Consider the following 13,151-nt stretch of genomic DNA (forward strand, 5'->3'; position numbering starts at 1 on the left):
TAACAACGTTTTTTGCCAATACAGGTCGCTGGTTCGTATGCACAGCACATATGTTCGTATGAAGGCAGCGTGAAATTACAAGCGGCCGTTTAGTGGCAAATATAATTAAAATGTGGCGCTTATCACTTTGAAAACGCAAGGCTGACGCAGGACTTGAATAGGTTTTGCTTACACGAAACCTGAACTGATACTAACGTCAATATTTCACTCGAATAGAATTACTCGAACAAAATGTTCTTACCATTTTTTCTTGGAACTTGTCTTTTAAAGTCGGGCAAGCAGTGATCACACGACTGCGAATAAACAAGCTTATAAAACGAATTTACATGTCTATCACAATTATTTGTCCTTGGCCAGAAGTAGCCGTCGTGTCGTGGTCTTCGTATATTTGTCGATCCGTCAACATCGTTATTATCGTTACGGTTGTCGTCATTCCTGTTCGTGATTGTCGTCGGTCAGCTGTAAATGTAGTGCGTGACAGAATTTAATATACCATGTCCTCACTTTTCTTTTCGAAACTTGTATTATACCGTGAGCTTTACTAGAGAAAACACGTATCGTTTGATAGCCTCCTTCTGCGTACCAATAAATACGCACAACTGCCAAGATTAAAGGTGAAGGGAGAGATCACTGCTATCCTGTCCGTTTACGGCATCTATGGCATCTATTGCAGGCAAATATTTTGGTTGGCTGCAAAGGATGAAGCGCGCTGCACTACGCTATCACGCTTCAGTCGCTTCAGTATCGGTTTACATGCTCGGCGAAGTAAGGCCAGTCCACCAATATCTTGCATGCTTCGATGTTGATGGATTGGTCTTCCATCACTAATGAGGTTGTCATCTGTATGGACATAAACATGAGCGTTCGGAAAACGTTAGCTGAAATTTTACCAAGCGGGAAATTGATCGAAGCAAATGTGAAGATACTGGAGGACACCTGCAGCCGTGAGAACTGCGCTGATATTTGCCTATTTTCCATTTCGGGCACAGCGCATCGTGGTCTACACCGTACGAGGCAATCCGCCACACGCTCGCGTGATCCCTTTCATAGTGCTCATGACAGTAAGTTCTTAAGCACGCATGGCTGCTACATGTGTCCCACCCTCATACAATGGACAATGATCGGGCCTCAATGCGTGCAGTGGCATCGACCTTTGTTGCAACAGCAGAGGAGGCCTCTTCCGTTCCTCAAAAGTAATGAGGTTAGTGCTTATAGCTAACACCGTGGCGAAGACGAGGGCGAGTGACACAACGCGTTGTCTTCGTTTTCGTCACGATGGTAGTTTTAACCATGCACCAGTAGCAAACTTATCGAGCTTTACCTTCTCTTTATAGTATAACGAGCTTGTCGCGGTAAGCGCTAATTAATACTGTCCTGTCCTCGTGTCCGTGATCTGCCCTATATTCCGTCTCACCTACTCAGTGCATAAAGCGAAAGCAATGAATCCTGTCAGCCAGTCAGGTAAAAGAACGGAACAAAGACTCCTCCACTAATCGATTTAGATCGCACGACGCCTACTGAACGCAAGTTTCGCGGAAGGACTAGTAGCTCACAATGGATGAGCGCTCCTGCCAGGCTCTTGTTATTGGTTTACTGACATGCAGCCTTTGGCTGCACTATACTGCGCAGTGTGTGACAGAGCATATATAGTACGTGATTAAGCGATTTCGCCAGCTCACTGTCTTTCCAATACAGCGTAAACGAGTCTTGCGGCACCGCACTCGGCTAGTGCAGGAGTACAGCTGGGAGGCGACGGAGGTGTTACACCGGATGCTCGAGGACTTGCTGGTAGCGTGCCCCGTTCGTGAATTCAGTCAAATTCTGGACTCGAAGGGCGAAAATCGCATCTTCCGCTACCTCATCTCATCCACGGCCACTGGTCCGGCGGTCAAGGCGGGCGACATGCTGCGGCTGTTGTTCGGAAAGCCCTTCCTACGACCGCTTGAGCACGACAGCATGCGGCCCGCTAGTGAGCAAGTCATCAACCTTTGGACGAGCTTCGCCAGGACAGGGTGCGTCCTGACGAACATATTGCTTTGGCCCTAATGTGTATACACACGTGCATTCACTCACCGCGTGGAAGAAATTGGGCGTGTACAGGACACACCACCATATGTGTGAAAGGGTGATCCCATTCGGCCCTCAAACAAAGCAGCACTGAAGCCCCAGATCGCACTGCTGAAACTTGCTGTGTAGCTCTGAGGGCAAGGTGGTGTTTATTCTGAATTTTCTTGATGTAGGTGGGAAAAGAAACGCGTGTTACACTCTTGAATGAAAATCGCCTGTTCCCATTGATACTGATCCACATGATACCGGGTCATCTGCTCCTGACAAGAGCATCTTATTAATGCTCATTCTGATAGAACGTCAACGCTTCATCTAGCTGATCGGCAATAAGTAGCTGATACTAGGCCTATTTACAGGTAATCATTCTCACATTTACGCTGCACCGGTGCTTGAATAATGATGATTAATTTCTCTTAAGAGTGGATGATCGTGCCACCTTCTGTAACAAAGACCCCATTCATATTGTTGTTTTGTCAATAAAATTTGGTTCCAGAGTTTCTGGCGTCACTGCAGGCTACGACGTATAATCACCGTGCTTGCTATTACATCATTCACCAATTTTGACATGATGGTCGATCACGGAAGGCTTTTACGAAAGAATTGCGAATCATCCTTCTTATTTATGAAAGTCTTTATACTCTAGATTCTTTAGAACAGTAGATACCAGTCGATCGTTATGTTAGACAAATTATTATTGAAGGCGACTGGTTAATGACGAGCTGTACTTACGAACGAAAAAATCGGCCAAATTGAGCCCCCGAGCCCGTATTTAAAAAAAAACTTCTCTAACGTAAAAGGGGCTTCTCATTGGCCAGCGCTCCGGCTCCCACCTATTATGAAAACGCTATACTTGATAACGAGACGATTGTCGTAACGATGGCCCATCGTGGACTACTATTGCGTGTACGAGAACTTTTTCGAGTGCTGTTCTTAGGGCCTGGCAATGCTGTTCTTGCACAAGAGAAACTAGTTCGATACAACGCTGATCCACACGAGAGACAATGACAGCAAAGGCGCCGGCTAACGACGAGCACTTCATATTACTGTAATCTTGTCACTGAAAACAACAACGCAAAAAAAGGACCTTTGACAGCGAGTAGCCTGCGCACCACGCACTAGGGGCCGCCGCAGACGCGCCACCATTGAAGGCCTTACTTGAGAGCAAGCAGGCATCAGCCGCCACCTGTATCTGTAGTAACGTTTTAGCGAGAGGTTGGGGATCGCCTAATACCACGGCATTACTTATTTAAAATGTCCAGAATAGAAGGAACACGTGCTCTGCCGTGAACTGCAAAAAAACTGCGTCAAAGACTTGAAGGAGCGAGATGAGACTGTGCGCGAGCTTTGTCCTCCTCAGCTGCACAATGAGTGGCCATATTTACGACTATTCGTCATGAAACCCTTACCACAGGCGAGCACAAGCTCAACCGCCAGCGCTAAAAATATCCGGTTGCCGAAAATGAGCGCCTTCAGCAACAACGCAGCGTTATGGCACCGCGCCTGACACGAAATATCCCGAAACGCTTAACTTCGATAAGCATGCAAGTAAACGCTACGTACTCGACTGACTGAAGCACGGGGAAGTCTTTCTACTGCAGCGAAGTCACACGTGTTATAATAGGCGGGCACCGCAAGTTTTCTCGCCGCGCTACGAATCCAACAACAGGCGAGCGACCGCTCGACCACTTGCACCATTCTTGTGCGATGGCGATTACGTGGACAATCCAGGCGCATTTCTGCCGTCGCCGTCGCCGTGATGTTCGGTATAAAGTCCGAGGGCGATAACACCGCCGCCGCGCGCCCTGCGCGGTATGTGCGAGTGAAAGCGTGCGATGGGAACCAACAATCGCGGCTCATTCTCGACTGCGCGAAAGGGAGGAACGCAGGAAGGAAGCGCCCCGACTGCCGTCGCGCGCGAGGCCCCCAACGTTGCCAGGCACATGGGTGGAGGGGGCGGCGTTCTACTCCGGCTTTAACTGCGCATATGGCGGCTGCGCGCGGTCGCGCGGCCGTATCTGCGTTGTCGGCAGAGTATAGGTGCATCGGCGGCTCGTATGTTGCTCCGTGCGTACTGTGTGTTCTCGGCGCTCAGTTTCCGTTGAAGCGAAGGACAGCACGAAGGTCACTTCGCTCGCTGCTGCTGCCGCGTTTCCTAATGCCAGCGTTTTGACAGCGAATGTCCGCGGTCAGCGAGTATGATGTGTTCATGTTTGCTGTGCGCGCTGACACCATGCTTGTTAATTTAGTTAGCAAACGACTGTTTGCAAGTCGAAACGACCTATTAAAGTATTATCGTTACTTGGTGTGGCTGTCTGCTAAATTGCCGTCGCAATCGATGCTTCGCCTTTCGGGCGAAACTGCAACAATTCCTTTATCTACGCGTACGCGACTGCATTTTCATCTGCGCTGTAAATATTCAGAAAATCTTTATGAAATTGGGTTATTTGACCAGCGCTAGCAATCATAATGACGCTGTTGGAACCAACCGCCGTGGTCTGAGCAGGTCGCAAACAGGCATTTTCTACCCGCGCACAATTACCTATGTTCACAAACAAATCTGTTGCGCATGTAATGTTAACGACAACATTCACACTGCCGTAAGACTTACAAACCTAACGCTGTAAATTCGGATGAAAAGGGTAAAAGCAAACATCACGCTGCTACATTCGTCTTCTTCTACCAGTAAGCTTGCACGCAATGAGATAGCAATGCAGACGGAACGCATAACACTCTGCAGCTTTAACCAAAGCTCTACCAGCTGACTGCGCACCACAGCGGCGGAAAAAATTTGGAGGACGCTTAAGCTTCGCTTAAAGAGTGGAACGCGTAGCATTCAAAGATCCCTGACTGCTTCTCACGCTTCACGGCAGCTGCAGCGCATGTAACCTCAAGGTTTACCGGGAAACGCTCGTGGCGAACGCTATGCACGAAGGCGGGCTTTCTGGTAGAAACGCGGCCTCTTGTATTGGCCGCGATGCGGTGGAGGCGAGCGCCATCTGGAAGTGTTTCAAGGAAGAGGCACGCCGTCCTTGGACTCCGAGATTTTTACGCGCCGGCGTGCGCAAATGGCGGCCGCCGTCTCCTGTCTACGCATTGTAGAAAGACTGGAAAAGGGTTTGTTTTGAGTTTTCGCGTGACCGAATTATGTTTTCTCGTATATTCAAATTACAATCGGACAGCTATCATGTCTGTAGGTTGTGCGTAAGTCGTATAGTTTACGATTGTTCTACTTATTTTACCTTGAGAAATTCAATTAGTTCAGTCATTTCTTCGCGTCACGTGGAAGACCTGGGTATGCGGGGTTCGAAAATGTTTTTGCCGAAACGACGTCCGACGCCGGATTTCCTGCGACACGGGCTCCTTAACGCTGTCGCGTTAAAAGCGGCTATCTGAGCGGTGCCTGCAGCCGCCATGGCCATCCGAACAAACGCTGATCTAAAGATGCTCGATGACGGGCACTGTCATGTGACCAAATATGGCGGCGTCCATGGGTATGGTGCTGTAAAAAGTATATAAGTACAAGAGATATGCGACAAAATACGACAAGGTGCCATTTTGCAGCAAACCTGCGTTCCTGCTTTTTGCAAGCACCTCAGCAAATATCCTGCAGAACATTGCAGGGTAAACAAATACAACTGTAATTTACCAGAGGACGAGAGACATGGTATATAACGTAAACATTTATAAAGGAGTCATAAAGCAAAATCAGAATACTACTATATGATTTTCAATTGACTCGGAATTAGACCGCGTTCTATTTCCGGCTGGAGAATTTTCGTGAATTTCTTAATTTTTTCGCATATCAGGCTTATGTTGTAAAAATAAAAGTTCATTACCCGTACTCAAAAAAGTTGCCACGCTAAAGCATTACTTAAAAGCAAATTCATGCAACCAGTTTGACATATTATTTGCGAAGGCGCCCTACCACCGACAAACAGCTCTTACTGACGAAACGTTTTGTGAATTTGGCTCCCAGGTGAAGAATAAGCCTTGCTAGCACGTGGACATATGCAAGACTCAAAACTCGGTCTGCAAGACAAACAAATCAAAAGGGAACTTGAGGAGCATTCACGCCATGTATGTGAAAGACATCGCGACACAGTTCTATACTAAAACAGGAAAACGGCACTGAAACGGAACGACAGTAACGATGACAAAACAATGTACTAACAAATGTGTGGTATCATCCGGATTAACGCCTATTTTCATGTGCGTGTGTAATAATTCCGTTCATGTGCGTTTGCAAGCACTATAACAGTGACTCGTCTTTCTATCCGCAGGAGTATCCCTGACATCAATGGGCTCATCTTAGGCCGGTTTACTTTCCGCATAGGCCGCGCAAGGAAAAAGGATGACGACATATTGGACAGTCGTAAGGAATACTGCGAGTTTCTAAAGGAAGTTGACGTGCAATGACGCATCAAATCAAGCAATAGTGAAGATGCGTAGAGAGGGCGGTGATCGGCAGAACGCTCTTGATGTGTCCATGTGCGTGTGTTTTCCGAGTGTACACTAACATCACTCAACACGTTTACAACCTGAGAATGCGTACTGTTTCTACAAACATTACAATTCTGAACAAGAGCACAAGGTCATGAGTTCAGGTCCCAACAATAGCCACATACCAATAGGAGCAAACATGGCTAAAGAAATGAGGTTTTACGTGGGCTTAGTATGGGAAAGAGTAAATTAAAGTATTTATTTATTTGTTTGCATGATAATACATGGAAACGGACCGGCACTAAAAGCCAGAAATGTGGCTTGAAAATTTTACCAGCTCGGAAGTAGAAAGAACTTGGGTGAAAGGAGCACTAATGTTCACTTCCTTCATGACATACGTTTATGCTCGCAAGCTTCCTCGCGCAGCCTGCTTTGTGTGTACTATTTGTAGTGTTTTTCGTTTGCTGCATTCTATTAACTTTTTTACAGCACAGACTGAACAACACTACCTATGAAACTGTGCGATCCGTCACAATCAATGCGAACAAATCGAGGCCGTTACAGCAGGCAGAACAGGGCTCGTAAGGTGGCGTAGGAACTTATCGCTAAAATATTTTAATACGCAAAGACAAAAAAAACCTCCCCTGGTGGCGCTAATAAAACGACGCCTTTTTGCTACTGGAATCATCATTGGAATCGTCAACATAATAATTTAATTGCCACGGTAGCGGCAAATCAGAGAGAATAACATGTAGAGAATTGTGTAGGGGTGGTTAGCATTAACAGCGTCCGGTAGGTTACCCTGCACAGAGTATGACGGACTGGAAGGATGAGCTAAAGAGAACGTTCCTTGAACACACGTGCGTGCAAAATGTAACACGTGCCTATTTCATCACTTGGTTCTGTTTTATGCTGTATACAGTGACAGCTAGCACCTCAGCCTAAAGCAGGGTATACATTGGCACGTTAGTTCGTATTTCATCTTGAAAACGGAAGCACTAGACACAAACAGAACGAAAAGAGAAGTGAACTTGCTCGTATGAACTCGCAACAAAACATATTTCATGCCCCGTGGTACGAAGGCGTAAACCGTTCAACGCGCGCCAGTGATAGGTGAAGCCAGGCCTGGGCACTTGGGTCACACCGGGTGGAGCGGCAGCTCAGTTTGGTTCCTCAATAGTTCCAGTGCATCAGGTGAAACCGACAAACGCTACAGCCTTGAATTCGCTCAACCAGCAAAACCTGCCTGTGACACCTGCAGGCGCGTTCTGTGCCATCAGGCGCAGGATAAATGTCTTTTACGTCGAATGGCAATAAGTGGCGTAAAACGACGAGGACTTGAACATTGAGTAAGAGCTGGCCTCGACTACCAACTGCCATCTCTAATTGGTAGTTCCATTATTCTGTTACTCTACGTCCTACGACTCTATTTCGTATTTCACGGAAGGTACACTACATATGCTGCTGTCCTCACTATCTCGCGCTACGTGTTGCCCTTCGACACGGATGGCCAACTTGCCAAAAACAAGATCCTGCTTGAGCAATGTCTTTCAGATGATGAGACGCCATTGTATAGCGCTCAGATGAAATTGGTGCGGTCGTACGCTTCCTCGGGAACGATGTTGGCCGTCGCATTGAGAATCCAGGGCATGAAATGCGACACGCTGGCATACACCCCTGGGAAGGCTGCCGAGCCGCAGCCGACACCGAAGGACACGACGCCGACGAGTTCGTAGTAGGTTCCGCCGTCACGATCCACGTTCACGACCAGCGGGCCCCCAGAGTCTTGCTGCGAGCAATATTTATTTATTTATTTATTTATTTATTTATTTATTTATTTATTTATTTATTTATTTATTTTCACTTACTGCCTCCCATTACAAGGTTTATTAGCAGGAATCGACAACTAAAGCAACGGTGAATAGATAACTGCCAACAGAAGATAACTCACAGCACAATTAAGATAGGTTGCGGAATGGGAAAGAAAAGTGGCATTCAAAAGCACCGAGAGATCAGTTAGATAGGTAGGATACATGTCTGGAACTGCTATCAGCTTCACCGTGAAGAGAACTGTGGTAAGACAGACAGCGTGCAAAAACCAACTGCCAGGAGACTGCAAAACCAGCTACCCATGACGTCACGCGCATCGTAGCATCTGTCGGATGTCAGTTAATCGTTTACCAATTAGAAAAGATTCAGCAGAACACATCTCACAATGTTTCGTTGGTCATTGTGAGATGGTTCTGCTTGAGATGGTGAGATGGTTCTGATTGTGAGATGGTTCTCCCACCGTTCTTGTGTAACGGTGTTGTTCCCACCTGCGGCAAGTTGTTTTTTCAACCACTTTAATTTACATTTATTTGTCGTTACATCATTTCATTTATTAAGCACAAGTAATTTCCCCTATGTTGTCCTTGGTGTCAGTGTTTGTTGGCTTCTCATGAAATGAGCATCGATGGTAATTCGATTAGCACTGAAGAAACGTAGCGACAAACCGTATAACTGACGGCTTTCCTGTTTGCTGCCTGTAGCGGGGGAAGTAGGCTAACAATGCTAATCTCATTAACACACGCGTGCCGCAATGCCTTTAGTCTACAGAGTGAATACGTTGAGACGTCACAATGAAAGCTTCATGCACTAAACGCGGCCTCCCAACAGCAGCCCCTTTTGTCTCGCGGGCACTGTACAATTAGGGTTTAGCATATATGACTTCGAATGAGCTACGGGCACAATTGCATAGGCGCCTATATCAGAAATAAAACCTTTATTCATTGTCAGCTAGAATATATGGCATTCTCATTTTTATCAGTTGGACATTCACTTGAACACGCAAGTACGAAGGACAGCTGTGGCGCTAACAGTAAGGAGTTTGCATAAGAAGTGTAACGGTGTTGGTTTATATGTCAAAGATCATCTTTTAGGGCGCACCTATTAGGCACCAGCCGTGGTTGCTTAGTGGCTTCGGCGTTGCGCTGAAATGTTGAATGCGCTCGTGCCACTGCTTGCGCGTTCGTCGTCGTCTTCTTCCACAGCCGGTTCGTCGGCGTCCCTCGGCGTATTTATGTAGTTCTATGGGACGCTAAACATTTACCAATGTCTCAATTGAAGAGGTGCAAGTGATCACACATTTGCAGTGGATGTGAATACCTTAAACATCAAGCATTTCGTGTTTCGCGGTACGTGTATTCACCGCTGCTTGCAGTTCTACTTACTCCGAAAGACCGATAGCATCTTTGTTTTGAGAATGTGATGGAAGCTGTCGAGAAGTTTCGAGTGTGCTGATTCCCACGCATTTGCTTCTTGTCCAGAAAATATGGTCAGAATTTAGAAGGAATCCAGCGGGCAAAACTTATGTAGCGCTTCTGATTAGGGTCCAAATAATGTACATCGCTAATCGTGGCAGTTCTTACGAACAAATATTTCGCGTCGTTTGAAAAAAAGCGCAATCCAAAAACGTGCACGTCGCCTCACCTGGCAGGCGTCTACGCCACCGTCCGTAATGTTTCCGGCGCAGACAAAGTGCTCGTTGACGCCGTGCGGAAACTTGCGGTCGTAGCTATCCAAAGAGTGGTACGCGCGGTCGCATGCGGCGTTGTCCACAAGGGGAACCTGCGCTTCTTGGAGGACAGTCTGTAGGGTGCCACCTGAGTAAGTAAATCACTGTCGTTGTAACGGTGATTTCTGCAGGCGTCAACTGAAGTACCGTCGGTTTAAAATATTTTCCCGGTCACTGCTCGCGTTAATATAGCTCCTATGGAGAGTCTGTACCCCCCATATATATATATATATATATATATATATATATATATATATATATATATATATATATATATATATATGTGCCTTGAGGCAATCCCGCTGGCCCCGGTAGTAAAATGAAGAAAGAGAGTACGACGTACGTTGAATAGGCACAGTATATGGCACTGACGTTCCGGTATATATATATATATATATATATATATATATATATATATATATATATATATATATAGATAGATAGATAGATAGATAGATAGATAGATAGATAGATAGATAGATAGATAGATAGATAGATAGATAGATAGATAGATAGATAGATAGATAGATAGATAGATAGATAGATAGATAGATAGATTTGATAGGGACAAAAAAAAGGTCCATGACAGCGAACATATGCCCAATCCACTGTAGCCCACAAACAATAGTTTTCTTGTTGTTTTTTTTTTTTTTTTGCTTTAGTGGGAGCAAATCGCCATTACTCCCACCCTTACCTTAAAAACTAAACATTCAAAGGAGTTTCAATTTCTTCAACTATGAATATTGGGGGCGGGTTCAAATGGAGGACATTGCACTTTCTATTTCTGCCCGCGAAAATCTTGTGCTGTGCAATTCGGGGCGTGTTACTATCAAGTAAACGTGGTTTGCTAGACCGAGCGATGCTTTTCGCAAGGCCAAGCATCCACCCCTTTGCCGCTTGGCTTCCGGGACACGCGACGGTAGTGCCGTGGACGATGTCGTCAGAGTGCTTTTGTGAAGAATTAAGTGACTTTGAAAGGAGTTACGAATGCAAAGTTTTATATTTCTCTCTGTCTACGACGGGACCTTCTTCGTTCTTTGGTTCGGCGACCATAGGGAAAATTTCGTCTTTCCTCAATGCCGCCAATTATGGTGCGAGTCTCTTGACGTGCCGCTAATGCTTCTTTGGTGACGTCCTTGGAAGTGTTCCCTCTTCTAAAAGACGGTATTAAAGTATCGTTTACGAAATCCGTTTGCGCATCCTACATTCACGTCTTTTTGCGCATAATGCCTTTTTAAGTGCAACTATTTAAATGGTGTGCGATTGCAGGTGACCATACCCTGCAAATAACTTGTTACTGTTGCATTTCTTCCACCTCCTTCCCACCACGTCCCGACCTTTCGAGCTTGCACTGCTATCACGCGCTTCTAGTCGCAATAACAGCTTCGCTGAAGAAGGGACACTCAAATATGCATTTGAGAGGGTGCAGCGCATCGCACCATGCATGTACGCCGAATATGAACATGTTCCATAGAGACGAGGCCCCTGTTCACAATACGTTTTTACGCTATAATTATTCGTATAAGAGAGAATTGTTATTGTCCAAACTGCTCATTATCCGAGCCGTGGTAGCTAGTAACATAATATGGAGTAAAACTGCAAAGCGCAAATTCGTAAGTTATATTTGCCATTTGCAGGCCGCTTTTACTAATAACACGTTCAGCATCAAAATTAGCTGGATTTGTTTTTACAAACAACTCTAGCATAAGAGATTTTTTTGTGAATACGGACGCTGGTGGTCGCTTTCAGGCAGGGGAATTTGCAGAACGCCGCATGTCCGTAAGAGGAAATGGCAGCCAATACATATATGCTGAACATCGAAGGCGCAGCCAGCCAAGGCCAAACTGTTCTCGCTAATGAAAAGTTTGTGAATTTGGTCCGAGGCGTTCAATGGGGGAGGGAAGCTACACGTTCGTGCGTCAGGTTCGAATACGCGTACAGGTACAGTAACGGCTGCTCGAAAACAGACTTCCGTGTTCCCTCCCACGCTGCTCACTACTGTATATACGCCCTCGCGAACTCACCGAAGTCGTTGTGTCCCCAGCCCAGCACGGTGGCTATTCCGTGCACTGTCGCGGCCGAGTCGGCGTCCGGCAAGCAAGCGAACGGCTGAGGCACGCCTCGCTGTCGCGCGGGCAAATCGAGCAGCAGCAGGGCGACGTCGTTGTAGTGGTGCCGGTCGTTGTACTCCGGGTGCAGGTGCACCGACGCCACGTTTCTCTGCACGAACGTGGTGTTGCTCACGTCCGATATGTTGACGCCGCCCACTCGTGCGATGTACTTGGTGTCGCCCCTGCGACAGTGTGGCATTCATTGAGCAAGACAGCCAGCTCGCAGGTATACGGAGGCGCCTCCAAATTTAGCGTGTCCCCAGCGAATGGCGCGGACAGTGTTGTTTATATGTGGAGTGCTGTTTATAATACCACATATTAGCTCTCAAAGTGCAACACAATGGAGTTTTTAAAAAAATATGGAGATGCGCGTCGCTCTGAGCAGCCACATACGATATACAGTTACCAATTGTTATATACCGCATATAGGGTATATTAATTATACATTGATAGTATGACGTTATCGCAATATAACTGCTATTCACAGTGTACCAGTTCTTACTTCGATGACACCACAAACGTGCATATTTATATGACCAGGAATCGCATGCGCAAATCACTTGCGGGATTTCAAAACCAAGACACTCCACGCGAAATAAAAAAGAAGGAAACAATGTAGCCGACTGAGAAAGAAGAATTCAAGAGAACCATATCAGTTGAGGTTCATGTATCCTTAAAAATGTTTGGGTAGCACGGTCCGTAATCAAAAAATCGTTTCAAAGAAAATTGTGATTAGTGACACAACACCGCGTTTACTGGAAATTTGGGCAGCGCCAGCAACAAGAGAGGCATTTGACACTCTAACGCGACTTGGAGACGCATCTAATACCAAAATACAAAATGCAGCCTGATATACGAATTATCAGTCACTAAGAGTGTGTCTCTTTGCGCTATCCCCATCCACTGTTATTCACTGTTCACAATATTCCCGTAGTATTCGTATCTTAGCAGAGTAACTCCGAGATGCGTTACACATT

The 13,151-nt window shown here is 46.1% G+C and overlaps 2 protein-coding genes across 4 annotated transcripts in view; one reads left to right on the forward strand and one right to left on the reverse strand.

Moving 5' to 3' along the window:
* The window catches only part of LOC135898161 (acetylcholinesterase-1-like), a 16,856-nt gene extending 10,078 nt beyond the window's left edge, over nucleotides 1-6,778 (forward strand). Inside the window, exons 7-8 of one of the 2 annotated variants that reach the window (XM_065426943.1) lie at nucleotides 1,735-2,012; nucleotides 6,348-6,778. In XM_065426943.1, the coding sequence (XP_065283015.1) occupies nucleotides 1,735-2,012; nucleotides 6,348-6,483 (414 nt within the window). In that variant the 3' untranslated portion in view covers nucleotides 6,484-6,778. Of the gene's footprint in view, nucleotides 1-1,729; nucleotides 2,013-6,347 lie in introns of those variants that run through there. The other variant, XM_065426944.2, reaches the window with a different exon arrangement.
* The window catches only part of LOC135898216 (clotting factor G beta subunit-like), a 22,971-nt gene continuing 16,560 nt past the window's right edge, over nucleotides 6,741-13,151 (reverse strand). For both annotated transcript variants that reach the window (XM_070535411.1, XM_065427065.2), the window contains 3 exons: nucleotides 12,088-12,356; nucleotides 9,979-10,151; nucleotides 6,741-8,296 (listed from right to left, as the gene is read on the reverse strand). In XM_070535411.1, the coding sequence (XP_070391512.1) occupies nucleotides 8,087-8,296; nucleotides 9,979-10,151; nucleotides 12,088-12,356 (652 nt within the window). In that variant the 3' untranslated portion in view covers nucleotides 6,741-8,086. The remainder of the gene's footprint in view (nucleotides 8,297-9,978; nucleotides 10,152-12,087; nucleotides 12,357-13,151) is intronic.

The sequence above is a fragment of the Dermacentor albipictus genome, chromosome 3, assembly GCF_038994185.2.
Source record: "Dermacentor albipictus isolate Rhodes 1998 colony chromosome 3, USDA_Dalb.pri_finalv2, whole genome shotgun sequence".
Classification (NCBI taxonomy): Eukaryota; Metazoa; Arthropoda; class Arachnida; order Ixodida; family Ixodidae; genus Dermacentor; species Dermacentor albipictus.